At 43.0% G+C, this 19,758-nt stretch overlaps 2 protein-coding genes across 2 annotated transcripts in view; one reads left to right on the top strand and one right to left on the bottom strand.

The window, feature by feature from the left end:
- Positions 1–4,234: 4,234 nt before the first annotated feature.
- On the top strand, positions 4,235–9,991 carry LOC311270744 (placenta-specific protein 9-like). Its single transcript, XM_084375876.1, has 3 exons — positions 4,235–4,507; positions 9,109–9,200; positions 9,672–9,991. The coding sequence occupies exons 1-3, from the start codon at positions 4,444–4,446 to the stop codon at positions 9,819–9,821; spliced, it is 306 nt and encodes a 101-aa protein (XP_084232002.1). The 5' UTR covers positions 4,235–4,443; the 3' UTR covers positions 9,822–9,991.
- A 241-nt stretch (positions 9,992–10,232) lies between these two features.
- The window catches only part of stk32c (serine/threonine kinase 32C), a 76,088-nt gene continuing 66,562 nt past the window's right edge, over positions 10,233–19,758 (bottom strand). The window contains exons 9-12 of the mRNA XM_084375873.1: positions 19,003–19,128; positions 18,530–18,658; positions 15,088–15,155; positions 10,233–14,046 (exon numbers count right to left, since the gene is read on the bottom strand). Coding sequence (XP_084231999.1) covers positions 13,851–14,046; positions 15,088–15,155; positions 18,530–18,658; positions 19,003–19,128 — 519 coding nt within the window. The 3' untranslated portion in view covers positions 10,233–13,850. The remainder of the gene's footprint in view (positions 14,047–15,087; positions 15,156–18,529; positions 18,659–19,002; positions 19,129–19,758) is intronic.

Here is a 19,758-nt window from a genome sequence, read left to right on the forward strand (position 1 = left end):
CCCAGGGCTCTATTCCTGGGCCCAGACTGGGATTACTTCCCCTTTCTGTGACGTAGTGCTAATCAGATGGTCTAAGGCGATAGATTCAGACTTAGGGTTAATCTGGGGAGCAGTGATCTGGAGGCTCAATCACACAGAGGAGATGACTATGGATGGAGGATCAGAAATGAAAGAAAGTGGGGTGGTGGGTGCCCACAAGGGTGGAGGTGCAGGTTTGTGTGTGGAGAATTGCAGGATCTGATCATTGTACCTGCAAAATCAGGGAAAAAAAGCCACAAGTAACTCTCAGTTCTCCATTTTCCCTATCCACATTCCAGGTGCACTGCACTTCACCTCAGAATTGCTCTCTATGAGATACAGAGATGGCAAGAGGAGACGATTTTCTGTTCAGATGTCTGTGCTTGCATCAGTAAGAAACTGAGACAGGTTGTTGCTGCAGAGGCTTCCCTGGATAAATTTGAACAACGCAATCGAAAAGTACATGTAGTACAGCTGTAGAGAGAGACAGGCTGCCAGCCAGACAGATAACAGAGACTTTAGGGAAAGTGGAGAAGAGGTAAATTGGCTGCTGCCAGCACTCAGCAGTCAGACCGGCTCTGATCAGATATCCAACATGTCCCTCAAATCTGAACTGATGAGCGACAGTGATTCCTTCCGGATAATGAGTGTGTCTCGACACAGATCACTACAGGAACGTGTATAATTAGAGACGCTTCCTTTAGCAGACGTGGCTCAAGCAGTATTTGCAGGTAAATCTGAGCGTAGTAAATGGAGGGTAGGACGGGTGGAGTTTACTGCCTCAGCATAGTGCAGATAGTGTCGAGGTCAGTGTTAGTAACAGAATGAAGTGATAGTCTAAAATCTGTATTACAATATCTGATAGTGTTATATCAGTATCATTATTTGCTGGTAGTTTGGTAAGCGGTCTGTGCTGACTCAGCCCTGGGTTGCCAGGAGCCAAACCTGGCAAGAAAACCACTGTATCTCCCTCGTCAAACCAGCCACTGTCATCAGAGACTTGGTGGTTAGGGGGTGGCACGTAACATACAGTACATTCTGCGCTATTTGCTGCTTTTATGGGAGACACGCAACTACGCCAAATAGCACACTATTAGCCATTTCATGGGGACTTTAAATGCTAATTTGTCTCAAAATATTCAATTAAAATAGCCCATACATAACGACATACATTTTTGTTCATTGTTTGGTTTTCTGGATGATAACAAATTCCTATCCTAGTTGACATGGCCTGAATTCCCAGAGTCTTTGCATAGCTCTGACAAGCTCACTGACACTTGCAGAAATGCAAATACTCTGTAAGGGGCAGGGACAAAAAGAAAACAACAGGACGCCACGGTCAGGACCTCTGTATGCTTCAGCTGAAGTGCCTCTTGGAGAGTCATGTTAAAATGCCCCTTCGTCTCTCTGACCTCAGAATTGGTGGGGTGATGTTTGCAGAGACTGCACAAAAGTGTGGGGTCGTTATTTACATTTTTTATGATTCACCCATCATGACAGCAAGTTTTTTTGCCCACCTGTGAGTGCAGCCATTTACTGTAGAACAGATACAAACACATCATACAGCCTTTCCTTTCAAGCATACAGAACTCTTTAGGGTTAAAGGTTACTTCAGGGGGGCCGTGCCTGACCTTTTCTGTAACTTTTCAAAGGCGATAATCTGAAACACACATATAATTTTCTTTCTTCACACAGCTTTTTCTGTCACTTTTCATGTGAACACCCGACTGCCGCACTGTGAACGACTTCTGGCAGAGACTGTCTGCTCCACTGGTCTGTATCGATCATTAAGACGAGCGTATCACAAACCTTCAGAAACTTGTAGTCGAGTTTACAGTGAACGGTGCTGATAGTCAGCAAGTGTGCATAAGATTAGGGCACAGTCAAAGGTCGACGTGTCTTAAAAGCAGAGGGTGGAGCTTTGTTTTGTCTGATTGTGTCACAGACTTCACCCAATAACTAATTAGCTTCTTAAAAAGTGTCAGGGAGGCAGTGTGAGCCAGGGGCCAGAGAGCAACTGTACCGGCCACTGAGCTCGCCTCTTGGCAACAACAAGGTTCAGTGAGTGCCATGTTCAGGTGAGGACGACTCTTCGACCGGATAAAATGATGAAGGCCAGCGTCGAGGGTCTCCATCTTTCCGTGCTTGTGAACACATGTGGTCATCATAACCACTGGCAGGCGTTAACAGACATATAGACGGCACTGGACAGAAATAGACGGTGAGAAGGTGACCCCGCCTCCAGCAGTCTGTCACACCACAGATCAGCATGACGTGGACCAACTGGACGCCATGATCCTCTGGCTCTGTGTCCGTGTAGACGCTCAGTGCCTCACCATGTGTCTGCTGGCAGGACTTAAAGTAACATTCACACCTCAGAGACGGTCACAAGATTAACTTTGACATACATTTGCATTTCATTTCATGCTGTTATAGAACACTTTGATGGGAGCCTCCAGCCATGTCGGATCGCTTTCATAAGATGGTGATATTAATATATTTTATGGAATACATTTTAGGACAAATGTGTGTTATTATATGTAAATCGAAATAATTATGTAACATTGTTACCCCCCATTGTTTTGGTGGTCAAAGGTCAAAGGTCAAGGTCAATGTGACTTCATGGGTCCCCGGTCTTCTTTATGCCTCAACTCAGGAACACTTTGAGAGAATTTTGTCAAATTTGGCACAAAAATCTACTTGATGGATTCATTCGAATTTGGTGGTCAAAGGTCAAAGGTCACTGTGAAGTCACATAACACGTTTGTGGCTATTAATCAACAATTAATTTGACAGTTCTGACAACATTTTACACAAATGGATAAAATGATGAAGTTGTGACATGAGGTCAAAGTTATATCCAAAAGGTCAAATAATGCTCAACAACAATGTTCTCGCCATTATTCCCACGCCATAGCTTAGGAACAGCAACTTGACTGGTGCACAGAGGGATACAGCCACGAGGCGGTAATTCAAGTATTACTTTGCATGTGTATTGTGTTCTCCTCTATGGCTCCTATGTTTAAATATTATATACTGTTTGAGGGCGACACATGTAATCTGTAGTCTGTTCTGGGATTTTAGATGAAATTCTTTGCCACATTCACAGCAACGTTTATTACCAGTGACCAGTGAAACATCAAATTCATTCTGACAGTCTGAAATTATTATTCACCTACATGTGTCCCTGCACGTGGGATTTTTAATCTTTATTTTTTTCACTTTGCCTCAGAGGCTTTATGAGTTTCCACTGACCTTTGTAAAATATTATCAATCAATGACCGAGACTGCCATTAATGTGTGAGATGAACACCAGAATTCTTTGCACATAACCTTTCCTTTCCTTCCGTCCTGTTTCTCTGCTTTTCACTGTCAGACACAAACGTCTCCTGACTCTCTCCCCTCCTCTGATCCCTTCGCTCACTTTTCCTCCAGTTTTGTTTTTCTGCTGCTTAACCTGTAGATCTGCTTAACAGGGCCAGACGAGAGAGCGGAGCACGAGGCCGAAGACGGTCTGGCTTAATGAAGATAACCGCGTTTGCTACGTAACAGTCTTGGCTGTGTGTTTGTGTGTGTGGGAAGGCGTGTGAGTCACACAGACGGAGGAGACAAGTCAATTCAGCGAGAATAACAGGAACCAATCAATGCGATTATAAAGGGCATTCTCTGCGGCGGAATTGATTTTGATTTCTCTGACTTCCTGCTGAACGGAAACACCGACTGGTTTTCCCAGAAAGAGGTCGGCAGCCATGAGTCCTTTTGGTTTTTGATCAATTTTATTGAAAAAAATTGCTTAAATGATGAAACAAAAACAAATAAGAGGTTGTCAACTTCAATATTATTTGAGTGTACTGTCGCTATAAATCCTGTGACGATTCTCTGATGGATCACAGCGTTAATACAAGGATGGTGTGTGTATGTCAGTGTAACACATGCCTGGAATAGAGTATGACTATAACATTAAAATCTTTTTCTGGAGCGGGTTAAGTCCCCTTGTGTCATGTTTTCTTTGCTGATCATCTCCTTTCATTCACTTCAATGTGAGCATGAACACACAGTGACCACAAACGCAACACAAAACCTGCACCACATTAAAGCAAAGCCAGAGTTCTCGTCTTTAAGAGCCAGCCAGTCTGGGATCTGAGTCCCCTCCCCACTACAACCCTCCCGCCCCCTCCCAGATACTGAGCTTTTTGTTCGCCATCTAATGTTTTCATTAGGAAACTGGGCGCAACCAAGTCATCGAGGGAAGGATTAGAGAGCGAGGGAGCGAACGCAGGGCAGGGAGGCAGAGTTGTGGAGGAGAAGAAGTCAGTTTGTTTCCTAGTCTGGTTCTGACTTAGAGGAGATTTGGAGGCTCTCTCTCTCCTCCTCTCACCCTTTGTTTCTGTCGTCTGCGTCACCAGCTGCTCGCCAGGTTTCACCATGAACCGCCCCTTCACCTCCTCGGTTGGACTCATCTTGCTTCTGATTGGCTACACTGCGGCAGGTAAGGGGTGAGGCTGGGTGTGATCAGAGGGGTCACGGGTCAGGACAGGATGGGCCAGAGGCCACACAGCTGGTGTCTTGATTTACTGGAACAGATGATTTATGGATCTGTGCGGTGGAAATACAGGTTCTCCTGTCGATCATGTCTATTTCATACTTTATATCTGTGTTGCATTGTGTGATAGATCTTAAATCTTTAGATTTTGTCGATGATGGCTGGATGAACACACATGAATCCGAACTGACATCATGGGTGTACACACACACATGTGAGTGTGTGTGTTGAGGGACTGCCAGCACATCTGTTACTAATTTCACCGCTGCTCTGGCTACACTTAATCTAATATTCTGACAGCAAAGTTTCAAACAATCACTCTTTCCTTCATTCATTACGTTCATCTGGCCGCTCTTTACCAGTGTGTCCAGCGTTGTTTACCAGTGTTACTAAAAATCCAACGGAAATTCATAAAACTGTGCGCCAGCCCTCCGAATCCGCCAGATCTGTGAGTGATGGCCTCAAGTGTGAATTACACTGACTTCATACTGCAAGAATGGCCAACTGCAGGAAGAGCACAGCAAAAAGAGCATTCAGCTCAAGCAACAAGCACACACACACAGTCACTTAAAACACAAAGCATTCGATCTCGTATTTTATCTATGTAAGTATTTTTCATGGTTCAAAGTAGACACTGTGTTAATGCATGTGGGGACGGGCAATGGACCAAACCACTGTGAGGCAGATGAAGGGGGGACCCAATCGTTATAAACTTAAAAACAGATTGTTTTGTACGAGTGTTTTCAATGCTAGTTATTATTATTTTTATTTAAATGAAATGATATAGGGTATTGATGGGGTCCAGACACCATCAGTTGCTGCATCACTTTCCGAGCGTGCACGCTGGAAGCAGTTGGAATATCAGTTAACATGACAAGTGTCAGTGCAGATTAGCGATTACACATCACATGCAGTGTTTTTACCTCATATATTCAAGCAGGCTGGTGTGTAGTACACACATCTTTGTACTTTCTTCACTCATGGTGCTTGTAAACCATCTTAATGTTGTCCACGGCCGTCTGCCTGTCAGGCCGGAGCTCGGTTTGAACTAACGCTCTGACCTGCACTGACTCCTCAATTTTTGCACTCGACTGAACTCCCTCTCTCCCGCAGAGAGCCATGTCAGTGCACAAACCCACGGAGCTGGAAAGAAAGAAGTGCACACACACACACGCACAAACACACACGGTCATTCACCTCTGTCCTCGGGTGGAGTCAGCGAGTTAGATCATCATATCTGTGCTTGCTTTTCCTGTCGTGTGGGGAGTTGCTATGTGATTTCTCAACCTCCTGGAACACTTCTGACAGAGGAACAAACTCTTGATTTGAGCTGCACAAAAGGAAAAGCCAACACAAATGGGAACAAATGCCTCTCTGGCTGTTTTGGAAACACAGACCGGTGATGATGTTACACCTCAGCCAGCCAGCTTTGCATCAGCCACAATAATCGCATCTTCGCTTTATTACCTACAACACAGACGCTTCTTCCTATTTCCCTAACAGCATTCATCATGAGCCTCAGCATGGAGCTCTCTGTTGAAAGTTTTCCCCTCCTAAAGAGCCGGCTGTGCTGTGTACGCATTGATCACACAAACACACACACTGACACTTACATGGAGGCACAGCTGCGGTTTGTACCGATTTTCTTTTTTGCTGATCGTGAAACCGGCAGCACATTCTGGTACAGCCGAAGACTGAGGTTGTTTTGAAATGCAACAACATAAACTGCCACTTTAATGGCTTCTACCTCCTGTGTGGGAAATCTTCATGTCTTTAGCAGACGGCTGATGGTTCATCTGTCGCTGTCGAACCAAAGCAGGTGAGATGGACTCAAACTCCATCATGGGAGACACACCAGGGCAGACATCTGCTTCGAGCGCTCAGAGAGAAACACTAACGAACTAATTGTACCTTCCATCCATCCGTCGCTCTTTCTTGGCCTGTTTCCTGCATGTACTGAACTTGGCGCCCCTCCGGTCGGCGTAATGGAGCTTGTAAAATGTTTCCATGGCATATCTCAGAAAAATCAAGGCAGCCTGATGCTAAGGCACGGCTGTGCATGGGAGGACGATGTGCAGAATAAGATATGGCAATCATTTCTGGCTGACTCTGCTGGCACAGACTGTATTGCTTTAGGAAGAAAGGATTTTAAGGGTCAGCGGTGGACTAAATGGACTTGTTAGGCAGATACCGGTTGTGACGTGAGATCAGCAGGAAACAAATCCCGTATCTACTCATTTAAATGAGGACTTTATTTGTGCACTCGTGCCACAGACAAATAAATTGTCTTCATCTCTTCTAGTTCACGCTGGAGGTGGTGAAATTGGTGCTGAAAAGCTAAGCAGAAGGAAACCCAAACAAAGCTGCAGTCTGTGTTTATTTGACAGTCGACCGAATGTCTGGTTCTTAAGTTATTATTTCCATAAATGTGCACATGTGAAGCTCTGCTTTCCAATAAGGAAAGTGAACCCTAGAGACGCTCTAGAGCAGTGGTACTCAAAGATTTTATGAAGCTGTCCCCTCCAAAGTTGATATTAGATGTTCGACCCAGTGTGCTAGATCTTCATTGCACACTCGTGGTTTGGTTAGGTTTAGCCAAACGTCTTGGCTTGCATAAACATAACTTTAGTTACATAGTGTACATGACTCACTGTTGACCTTTGGTTTCACAACGGACACAAAAAGCCGTCTCCTGAATGAAAGTCCTGTGCTTGTTTGACCCAACCATCCATCCCGGGCCTCCTGCATGGGTTTTTCTGATGAGGACGGGCTGGTTTTATCCAGAAAGAGTATGAAACCCACAACCAAAGTAGTCGTACATTTACCATGTCATTGTGAAACTTATGGTTGGAATTATCGTGAAAATAAATGATCCCCCTTTATGCTGGAGAACCCATTGAACCCCCTCAAGGACCCCATAGTGTAAACCACATCCCTAGAGAAGACAAAATGAGTAACACATTATTAAATTGTGGGAAAACGTAGGAAAATACCCTGAATTGATCGTGATAGTGATGGTGTCCAGTGTGGTTAGCTGTTAAACAAAAACGTTGGGACTTTTAACCTTAAGAAAACCAAAAACAGTTTGGGGCGCTAGTGTTTTTTACAGTTGGCTCGCTGCAAGCTACGAGTTCATTAAGTTCAAGATTGAACCTTAAGTACATTTTCAAGGATTGAGCTCCTAACTGTATTTTGTCCAGGAGAAAATGTGAAAGCACATCCTTGTTTGGTCACGGGCTAGCAGCCAAAGTATGAGAGGAATGATATTGACAAAACTCACTCTGCAGAGGCAACCTACCCCAGCCTCAGTATGATAAATGTTCGATTACAACAAACACTCTCAGACATTAGCTGATCCACATACACTCCCAGCGTTTTATCTAAATAACAGCAACAGCACTGCTGCCAGCCTCCAGTAAATGAATGAGCGGTTCACTCATTTATAACGTATAAATGCTATCAATGGGAGCTTGGCCTGCAGCCACTAAGAAGGTGTTAGGAAATGGAAGCAGAGTCCTGGGAGAGAATGCAGGCCTCCCCTCAAATATGTCGGCTTCAAAGAGAAACAGATAATTGGAAACATGAGTGTGAGGGGGGAAACATACTGAAGTGTATTCACACCAAGAGCATAATGGGTTTTCTCAGTGTGCTGAGTGTTGCAGTTTTTATACTCATTGTATGGTCCAACAGTGAGGCAAAATGACTCACCTGCTAATGTGGCTAACATGTGACTTGATTGAAGAAAGTCCAACACATGTAATGGAAATGTCTTGTGAACTGGAAACAAGCAAAGTGATCTAGAAAGGACATTTTCCTCATGTTAGCACGTCTTAAGACAATACTTTGTGTTTGACAACACAGCTTATCTTAATGATGTAGTTTTGGAGAAGAAATACAAATGAGACAATAATACAAACTCAGAAATATTTATTTTGTACATAACTGAATAAACAAGCTGTTCTCAGAGGAAAAAGAAGGTCCCACAACAGTGTTTAAAGCTAGAAAGGTGGCAGGGTCCGCCACATATAAACAAAGTAAAACAGTATGAAATTGTGTTGTCCTCTAAGGTCAGTTTGTTTATTCTGTTTATTCAGTCATAAAAACAAAGACAGTTTTGTTATTTAGATTGTTTAGGCATAAAATGAATAATTATTTTCCTAAAACTACATAGTGAACCTTTAGTTAACCTCTAGCTAGCAGCGGACGCTTTGACCATGTGTATGTGAGTGTGTCTGTGTGTGTGAGTGTTTGACGTCTCATCTAACACTTAACAATTTCTGCAAAATGTTGAACTATTCCTTTCGTATGTGGAATTTGTGTTTTTGGTTTAAACGTTTGCTCTTTTCCTTCAGTATCTTACAGTCATACAGTAACTCTTGTTCCTAATCCCTGTTGAAATGTAAAGATAAAGTCCTGAAATCATTATTAAAGCACATGATCAATATCTTTTATGCTTTTTAAAATTGTTTTCAAGCAGCTTGTTTGCTTTTATAAGCTTCCATCATACATTGTAAATCCACTGAGATATGCCTCTTTTCTTCCCTCAGGACCTGAACCTGACCTGCGGCCTCGGGCGGTGCGTTCAAGTGTCTGTCAAGAGCACACAAACCTCCACGGCCGCCTGGATGCAGTGGAGAAGGTACCATTTTCAAACCAACCTCACATTAAAAGCCCTGAATGGTTTGAAACCAGCAGGGTTTTTTTTTTTGGGATGTTTTCCCCCCCCTGGTGTTGTCAACTTCATTATTAGACGTCAGCTTTCTCTCCATCTCAGGCTGCCAGAAACAGTCTTCAGCATTCCCTTTTAGGGAGAAGATGTCGACAAAGCGGTGGCTCACTGCCACACGCACAGTCACACACTGTGCAAAAAACCACAGGATTGCTCAACTTTCTCCAAAACGCTGATGAGTTGGTCCAAGTCTCCACACTCACCTCATCTGACAAACCCCACACTTACTCTGACCTTACTTTACTAGCTGTTTTGGGCGACTGTATAATTCATATGAATAAGTGATTGTATTATTCATGAGTGATGACTCTATTATTCATACTACAACTTATTAATGCATTATTCACACGACCGCACAACTATGTTTCCTGTCTCCGGCAGAAAGTGGAGGACACGGTTGAGAATCTGGAGACTGAGCTGACTGCTCTTCTGGATGCTGTCGAAGCCCCAAAGTGGCGCCCCCTGTTGGACAATAGAGGAAGGACAGCTGTGGATATCCTGGAGGACCCGGGGCAGAGGGGCCAGTCTTAAACTAACCAGACATTCAAGGAGGAGGGATTCAGGGAGGATCTTAAACTTGGACACTGATGGATCTGTTTCAATGACTTCAATGCTATTTTTTAAAAAACTGTGTGTATGCATATTCTGTACCTGTATATCAAAATGATGTTTTCATTTTAAAGGCGAGGAATGAGGACAAAGCTTGTCTGCATTATCTGCTCTTACTAACTCTGACAGCCCCATCTCTCTTCCAGTCATAGATTCTTCCTCCTGCACTCAACAGAGGCACAGCTCATGTTTACAACGCTATTTAAAGAGATTAATTCACTTCGGACATGCCTGCTGTGTTAGTTCATACCCCTGCTCTTCGTTGCCCTCTACTGTCTGCCTTTAATGCTTTATCTGAATGGAGAAGACAAAAAAAACACAGAAGACACCAAGTTACTGGAAGGAGATTTATTTCTTTATCAAAGCAAGTTAAAGCAGCATTTTTTTTTAAACACACGGAGCAGTTTCAGGTGGTACAGTAACAAGGCTTTTCACTGACTCCCCGTTAAAAATCCTGCAGCACAAAAACATTATGCAAAAGAGGATCACAAGGAGGAAAGAGAGTGGCGTAAATCACATTTTCTTCTTCTTCTTCTTCTTGATTTGTTTTCTCAACAGGGCACTGAGTTTCAAACTGTATCCACAGGAGTTAAGACATCTACAGTATGGTACACCTCGATAGAATCCATCGGAAAACAGTTGAATAGGAGACATGCTGTTGCCGGTCAAACACTAGCACAATGCCTTTTTTTTTTTTTTTTAAACACCTAACGGCATCCAGAACATTAACACATAAAGGGACATGTCAGGAGGGTTTGCAAGCACAGTCCAATTAGGAATGATCACTGATATATCGAGGAACAACTTCCAGAACGTGGCTTAGTATTGTAACTTTGAGAAAAGCTTCACTTAAATGAACTGTCTTTATCCATTTACAAATGATTAACATAAATTACACATCCACTTCAGGCCTGTGTTGACTCGGGATGGTGTGTTGACTGCTTTAATGAGTCTTAGAAATAACTTGAGCTTCCTTTGCCACAAACGGAGACATTCAGTGTTTTAATAATGCAGCAAATTCTGTGCTGGGGTGAAGTGAAAACCTGCCCCAGATCCAAATATTCTTTCCTTTGCTGCACAGACGATAATGCAACATTTAAACCCACAGAAGGAGCATCACACACGACTGCTGACCTCATTCCACTCATCCAGCAAGGGTACGAGCCTGTATACTTTACCATTAAGCATTAAGACAATCTATGGGATGCCAAAAGGTACTGCATATCATCTAAAAATATCATGCCGTCCATATAACACTGGAATTATACGATTTTGTACAGTTTAAAGTTCACGAAACTCACTGTCCAGAAACATTTACGCAGGCCAGTTATACTCTGATTTGGACTGTGTCTATAATCAGGTGAGCACTGAGGTATGCTATTACCAAAAGCTTGTACATGCACGAATCAGCCAGTAAGGCTCAAGCTCCAGGCTTTGGCAAAAACAAGCTTATACTGTAAAGGTACATGCAAAAAAAGCACAGGGCTTGAGACTAGTAAATTCATCATATATTTTGGCGGACTTGGAGGATGCCACTTCATATCCCTTTAAAGAAGCTTCTTAATCTAATCATAATGTATAGTGTTTAAAGACACGGTTAAACATCATGGGAAATACACTCATTAGCTTTATTTCTGAGTGTGAGGTGAGAAGATTGACGCCGCACTCATGTCTGTGTGTTAAGTATGAAGCCGCAGCTGAGAGGCGGTTAGCCTAGCTTAGCATGAAGGCTGAGACAAGAGGGAACCAGCTGTGAGACTCTGGAGGAACTGCTAGAAGCTACAAGACGAGGATCACATGGAGCACAGGGGCAGCCAAGCCAGCACTATGTTTACTGCCCGCTAACCACCATTTGCAGTAGTAACGGTTAGTATCAGTGTTGGGGCATCCATTAAAGATGCCTTCCAACTCCACACCAACAGATATTCTGTATTTAATGTGTGTAATAGTAGAAATGAGACATTCTAGCTGAACAAGCAGTCAGTCTAGGTTAAAGAGTTATTGGTTTACGACATGTAGCTTTATCAGTGGCTAACGTTAGCAAGCTGGCTAAGAACACACAACATGTTTAGGGTGACCACTGACCCCATACCGTGACTCTCAGGTGTTCATGCACACACAAACTGGCATTTTCATCGGGATGGGGAACACTGATTTAGCACTTACACCTACCAAGCAAACCTTTCAGCAGCATGGATGTCATGAACGCAGCTATTTGGCGTTCTTAATTGGGGTTTTCAAAACAATAGCTTCGTACTCAACTCACAGACATGCGGGTGCTATAAATCTTCTCCTTTAATTCCTTTAAAGAAAGCTAATAGGTGTATTTCCCAAACTGCCGGACTATAAATTTAAGTTTCCCCCCCTTACCTGAAATAGATACTTTATACATTATCACAATATGATTGTATAAATGATAGTATTTTCACTTGCAGAAGGAACATTGACTTTATGTTATACTGGGAAAAAGAGACATACATTCACACACTCAAAGTTCCTTAGAAATGGTTATGCAAATGGTAGAAAAGCTTTGGCATATTTTGCCTACAAGTTGTGCCTGCACACTTGGAAAGAAGAGCAGAGCGAAGCAGTGTGAAGCTTCACGCAGCTCTTCCTTTAGTTAATACGTCGAGTTCGCAGTCCCACATAAAACTGTGGTGAGTTTAATTACCTACACTGTATGCTATTTACATGGGTTTCATTTTATTAGGCCTTAGGGTTTTAAGGTGGACCTCTGCTACATGTTCCCAGGTGTTCAGACTGAGATTAACGGTACCACCTTAAATGTAACACTATCACTATGACAGTAATAGACTAGCTCATCTCTACGAGTTGAAGTACCAGCAGGGCACAGCTACACATTTAAGTACAGCCCAGAAACAAGCTCTACAGGGAGATGATCTTTATACTAACCAAGCACTTAAAGAGATGATGATGTCTAGTGAAGCAAACAGAGCTTTCTAATAGATTCTTAAAGGATGGGATCGTTGGTGATTGGTATTTAATCCCCAGAGCAGAGTTTCTGTATGCTCTTTGAGCACGGTGCAGGGCTAAAATGCTAAATCTTGGCAACCATTACAGACACAGTGACAAGTAAAACCTTTCATTCTGATTGCTGTACTGATTCCCCATATATGACAGTACCTTATCGTCCTAAAAAAAAAAGCTTGCAAAAGGAATATCTTGCTTCAAACTAGCATTTTAAACTATAACGCATCCATGGCTACAATGTGATTTAACGAATACTGATTATCATCAACAGGCACCACTTTAAAAACAGGTTCACAACATGAAACCAGCCACACTTTCTTGGCCGACTGCAAATTAACACTTACTGTAAATGTGTCTCGGGAAGGTGTTGCAACAGGAGGAAGGTGCTCCGGGGGAAATGAAACCGGTTGCTCCGAATTAGGGCAAACGTAACGTGAAAGAGGCCGAGGGGAAGAGTGAGCTGAAGACACAGGCAATAATATAAAGTGAGTGCCTGCGTGTGCTGAATAATTCAGTCGTCCCCATCAGATTTTGAGCAGGAAGGCGGAGAGGGCGTCTCCACCGAAACCACCGACCCTCCAAAAACTGCCGACTGCTATTGCTCGGGATGTCGTCATGCTCGCGGAGCTTTCTGCTTGTGAACAACACCTCCTAGTAAGTGATACCTTATTTGTCATGCTATACTGTAACATTGCATAGAAGTTAGAGCTTACTCTAGGGGTACAGTAGGCGGGGACTCTCTGGAAATCTGCTTCATTCATGCCTTACCGGAAGGATGCTACAGAACAAAAAAAGGGGGAATGGTGGGAGCCGTGTTGGGTCCTGCTGTGCGTCAAGTCGAACCTGCTGTGCGTTTCCTCCGCTCCTGGCTACAACAGAGGAGGGAGGTGAGAACGTATCTATTGGCATGGCAGCAGCAGCCAGAGAGACCTGCGACCGTCACTGTGAGGCGATGTGGCGCTAGCAGCTGCCGGGGGAGGAGCACACCGAACCGCACATGCTCAGTTTGGAGGAGGACTCAGGCTCCGGCTCGGGTTCTGGTTCCGGCTCGGGCGCGTCATCGTCGGTGCCCCCGGCTTCGGCCTCTCCGTCACCGTCTCCACCATCATCGTCGCCCCCGGCCTCTGACTGACCCTCCTCCTGACGCCTTTTCAACCTGAGACAGATGGAGAAACACAAATATAATCATGTTTATGCAAACGCGCACCATGTAGACCTCTCAATCTAATTCTAATTTGAACCTTTTAAGGAAAAACAGGCAGTAAGTTTATAATTTTTGTATCCCTGTAAACACATTGGTCCTCAGAAAAGTAGTAAAATGAAACACACGCACTGAAAGTCGTCAAAGGGAATGAGAGGCCTTGAGTCTATTAAATAGCACTCGTCTCTGCTGTGCATAATTCCAGACATTATGTCCTCCATTATAAATAGAAGAAGTTTGCCATTAATTAGAGCAATGGGATATAATAAGACATTTGCCAAACAGAAGGATTTCAGTAACGCTGCAGTGGCAGGACCTGGTCAATAATGAATGAGGCGATAATTTAGAGCAGCACAGAACCAATATTCCTCCCTCTACATCTCAAAGAGGACACATTTTCAAAGATATATGAACCTCATAGGCTTCATTAATGGTGTACAGTGTATATTTTACCGAAATATAAGATATATGCACAATATGTAGCCGCAGTCTTTGATCATCTGCGGTCTACATATCCAAGTCATTTCATTAAAGAGGCTTCAGGTTTGGATTAATATGCAGTCCTCTCCTGTCAGCTGAATGCCTTCACACATCAGTAACTCTATCAAGATACACTGCATGCGCCACGGCTGTGTTTTATAGTGGACCTACAGTAAATGAGTAGCTGCAGCTGATACGAGTTCTGAATGTTCCTTGATCTCCTGATGGTGTTTCCCTCAGTGATTTTGCGCAGCAGTGATGCTTCAGGGTATGTTCGGTGTTCACCCATTCTTTAGTCCCAGTCATGTTTTAAATGCAGGTGACAGTGAGGGGAGATGATTTCCTTCAAACTTTTTATGACAGTAAAAGTATTAACTGTGAATCTTTTTCCCTCTTGTCTTCTATCCAGCAGGATAACTTTCTCTCCGTGCTGGTGCAAAACTGTTGCATGACGACACAGAGAACTCTGCTTTTAGCCCGGATTATAAACGGTCTGCTGCTCTTGTGTTCACTTACTTCTCACGGTTGAAGATCATGAACTCTTGCTGCACCACTTCAAGGCACTCGTGTAGGTAGTCATTCTCCTGCAGGCAGTCAACAGAAAACATCATCGCCATCATCTTCCACGTCAACATCAACCTCGTTATTGTCAATAAGGACCACAGTTAAAACTTTACGTCAATTTGGATCAGTCAGCTGCGTGACCTCCGAGGTGAAGATGTCTTTTTCCTCATTTCCTTTTTATCCCTCGTTGCTCTTTTTAGACAAGTCATGAATTGTTTGTGAGCCCTCCTCAAATTGGATGTTTGGCCCGAGACAGAAATAGAAGCTCATATTTCCGAAAGCACTTGAGGCCATGACAACAGCAGCGAAGGCTTCATAATTTAATAATCTTGGTAATAACGCAGTATGAGCGCACACAAGCAGGGACACACACACGCAGAGACACCAAGTCTCATAACCCTGTTATTGTTCGAGGTACACACTCCTTGCACGTGCTGATCAGCGCTGATAACGTGACGCACGCACACACACACACTGAGGAGTGACGTTAGTAACAATGATGTCATGACGACTGTCTGATGGGAGCAGACCGTTTCTCATAAATACAGAGAGGATATCTCCTGTCTGCACGAATAATGTCTCAATCAAACAGAACGAGGAAGAAGAGACAGAGTGACTCCAGGAGCGTATTTACAACATGATCCTGGTTTCAGCACAAACAGAGGACATCAGGACTGAGCCGTTACTCTACTCATTCATTTCCACATTTAGTTCACCAAAAAAGCAAAGTTCTGTCGTTATCTACTGAACCCCATGACGATGGAAAGATGGATGAAGGTTCGTAGTCCACAAAACATTTCTGAAGCTTCACAGCAAAACAGCTGAAGTACTTGTTATCCGGCATTTTATGTCTTTGGAAGCGCCAAGATCCAAAATTGATTTGAAAATACGTTATTTACACCCTTGACATGTAGTCAAGCTTGTGCAGCCACTTCTAATATGGTGGCACTAATGCTTTAGCTTAACAGCTACAGTGAAGATTCAATGTTTAAAAGGGTGTAAATAACGTCTTCTCAAATCAAATTTGGGATCTCTGGGCTTCCTGAGACTTTGTTTATGACGAGCTGTATGGAGCCATTTAATGTTTTTTTAGTTGTTTCTTTACATTTTAAAAACGAGTCCCAGAATACTTCAGTTGTTTTGGAGAACGCTGCAATGCTACTTTGCTGTGAAGCTCCAGAAATGTTTTGAGGACTATGAAACTTCACCTGACTTTCCATTGACATGGGGGTGAGTAGATGATGATATTTTTAGGTGAACTTATTCTTCAATGTGAAGATTTGTCCTTTATGTCTGTATGTCTCCGAACTTTAAGAAGCAGTACAGCTTTGGGTAATATTATTTTCCCAGGATTAAGTCAACTTTAAAAAAGGAATAAATACTGCTAGGGCTGAAACTTATTATTTACTATTTTAAAATTAAAATTGCTCCGTTAAAATGTCAGAAGCCAAAAACAGCAGATGTTTTGTGCTTCAGTCTCTAAAAGAAATAGCTCGACGAAGTCAGAGTTAGTCAAGTTAGGAGAGAAGATGGAATCCACTTTCATGCCTCTACGGTAAATATGTACCCGACCCACCTACCTGTTTTACCAAAAATTTGTACACTGAGGTGTTGCTAGGCAACCTGCAGGGACTCCTTTTAAGGTTGATATTTACATGCTTTAATTCTCAAAAAACACATTTTCTCATCTCCGCTGCTGCACCTCTATTCATCATCTGTCTGGATGCTTTCTATCTAAGCCCCCCCTCCTGAAAAGCCTAGTCTGCTCTCATTGGTCAACTCTCAAAAGCCTGAACAGACATCGCCCACCGTGTTTCCACGTAAGCTCCGCAGGTGTTTTTGCAACCACGGCCTGCTTGGGGGCGTGGCTGAGGGCGGTGACTGTATAGTTGTGACATCACAACCTTACAGAAGACCTGAGGCACAGCTTCTGAATAAGGGCCGAGTGCCTTTAGTCCGAGGATTGAGCGTTTTGGTGCATTCACAGTATTTATAAAGCACCTGGACCTGCCTCATAATGAAAAAAGACATGGAAATCACACTTTCTACAATGTGTGACCTTAAAAAACAGCTTTAACAAACATCTTTATGCTACAATAAGATCAGCTCAGCTAAGCTAACAGACTGTTGACTCAAGCTACAATAAATGGACACATATGAAAGTGGTATCAATGTCGTCATCAACTCCAGTTGGGAAAGCGAGACATTTCCCAAAAATGACTAATAAAATATCCTGCTGTAGTAATCTTATATCACGCAGTTCAGTATCGAGTCTGAAAAAGAGATTATTGCCTTTTGGGAATATATATGTTTTCAAAAGATTTGACTAATCGGTGCACTTACAGGACGCCTGCAGCGTGCGAGCTTGTACAGTAAGTCTTTCTTTATGTTCACTGGCACTATGTTATTCATTTTGTCAGCTCAGCTGAGAACAGAGATAATTCACAGCAGAAAATAAAAGATGCCGGGATTTGGCTCGCCTCCAATCTAAAAATACACAGTTTTGATGGGAACTGACAGAGCGGAGACCAAGGTAAACCTGAGCTGCATTGTTATCCAAGACTGGCCCTGCCTCTTCATGTGTGCAGCATCTCTGAGAAGTACCCCGCTAGTGCTGTGCGGCAGGTTATAATTTGCTCTGCCGCTTACGTGTGTGTGTTGCTGGTGTCCTCGTTGTAATCATTTGCTTTTAGCACCTTCATACTGAAAACAACTCTAATCTGATCTGCACAAGGACGCAAAAATCAAATTAACAACAAAACAGCAAATCACAGCGCTGTACAATGGAAAAACAACCTTTTACATGTGGAATAAGCTAAAAATAGCTGTTTTTACCATGAAAGGGAATTTTAACAGATGCAGTGACATCTTGAATTCCACCTTCATCCACACAGCTCCTAAATCCTCCTCCTCAACAGGACATAATGCTTTTAATGCTTCTCAGTTTTTATCTCTTGTGTTTTTAGGATAAAATATGAAAGATTGAGCAGATTATTATCTAATCTGAGGAATGTGACCCTCTCGCTTTAAATATTCCCTCAAGAGAGAGAGTGCATCACTCCTGTGGTGTTGTTTTTTAAATGTCATTTTTCATTTTGCAGAATTCTCCGCTCCTTGCTTGCACCTCGTTTTCTTTAATCGACTGTGTGAATACAATCTTCTCTTCAATCTAGAATACCTGTTGATAAAAGTTGCTGGATTGTAAAAAAATAAAAAAATGATGGAAATAATCTTTGTCTCTACTAAATAAAGTCTGATACGAAGTATGTGGAAAGCTTAAATCTATTCAAGTGTCGTCAGTAGACCAAACCAAAACAAAAAAAAAAGGTGTAGAGCTCAGACACAGGCTCCAGTATAACCAGCAGCTCTCTGTGCAGACGACAACGTCACTCACAGACTGTGAATCCTTGCTGTTGTCTCGAGATCGGTTCTTGGCCAGCCTCTTCTTCTTCTTGTGAAGAGGGCGCGACTCCAAGATCATCTCCTCCAGCTCAAAGGTGGGGTCGCAGTGGAGGCGACCTTTCTGTACGAGGGAGACGCACACGAGATAATTAGAAACACAAACACCCGCACGCAGGATCATAAATCAGCTGCGGAGCCACAGAGTGCACAAAGGCGTAGTGCACACTGACGTGAACGTATTGAATAGCACACATTAATGCACTCACACGCACAGGGTAATTTATTGTAAGTCCATGTACAAACACGGGGAAGAAGCTGCATTCAGTTTCTTCTGCATTATTTAGTTGCTACACGTGCTCATTACCATCGGCAAACATGACGGAGTGCCCGTGTGTGCTTTTAAGTGTTTATGACGTGTGTGCCTATGCATGTGCGTGTGTTTGTATCCGATTGCTCCATACTAACATTAGGAACGAATCCGGCCTCCATCTTCTTCTCGTACACGGCGTCCCAGTTGACGTCAGCGAGGTAGGGAGATGTCTGCATGTCAGACAGGCCAGAGAAGCGGTGCTCCGGGTTCACTGTCAGTAGCTGGAAGGAAGGGATTCACACACACACACACACACACACACACACACACACACACAGACACACACAGCAATGTCACCTACTTCATGTCACCTTCTGAGTCACAATATCACCTTCACAACTTCTCTCCTCACTCACAGCCAGGCTCTTCACTGTATGAGGCGAAATAAACTCGACAAATCGAGGGTGGAAAATAGAAATCAATCTGATGGTTTCTTTCTTTTCTCTTGTGCAGTTTGAAAGAGCAGTTAACAAAAACCATGTGCAGCCGCTGAGCGAGGAGCCAATAATATACTGTTAAATTTGTAATCTCTCCTGGCTTCCCTAAAAAATGTTCAACTATAATGCAACATCGTTTCTTTTTATTTGGAAGTGGGAGATATTTTTTCTAGACTATCCTTTTTTATTGTTAAGTATAAGTGTTCATTGTTTTAAGTTTTTAATATTAAACAAATAAAAAAGACATTTAGATAACATAAATATATTATATAAATTATATATTAATATATCACTGCCCCCTGCCACCGGAAAGCCAGCAGGCTCAACAATCGCCACCACATTTAGCCAATTAGCTTCTGTTAGCCGGAGCACCAGTTACGTTAAAGCTGCTGTAAACACTGTCCTCGTTTTAGC

The sequence above is a fragment of the Pagrus pagrus genome, assembly GCF_965226575.1.
Source record: "Pagrus pagrus genome assembly, chromosome: 15".
Lineage (NCBI taxonomy): Eukaryota > Metazoa > Chordata > Actinopteri > Spariformes > Sparidae > Pagrus > Pagrus pagrus.

What these genes read in the sequence shown, in the direction of transcription:
- LOC311270744 (XM_084375876.1), top strand. Translation starts at nt 4,444, where the DNA reads ATGAACCGCCCCTTCACCTCCTCGGTTGGACTCATCTTGCTTCTGATT. An exon ending in GATTGGCTACACTGCGGCAG is followed by an intron (nt 4,508 to 9,108) that starts GTAAGGGGTGAG and finishes TTCTTCCCTCAG; the next exon opens with GACCTGAACCTGACCTGCGG. An exon ending in GCCTGGATGCAGTGGAGAAG is followed by an intron (nt 9,201 to 9,671) that starts GTACCATTTTCA and finishes TGTCTCCGGCAG; the next exon opens with AAAGTGGAGGACACGGTTGA.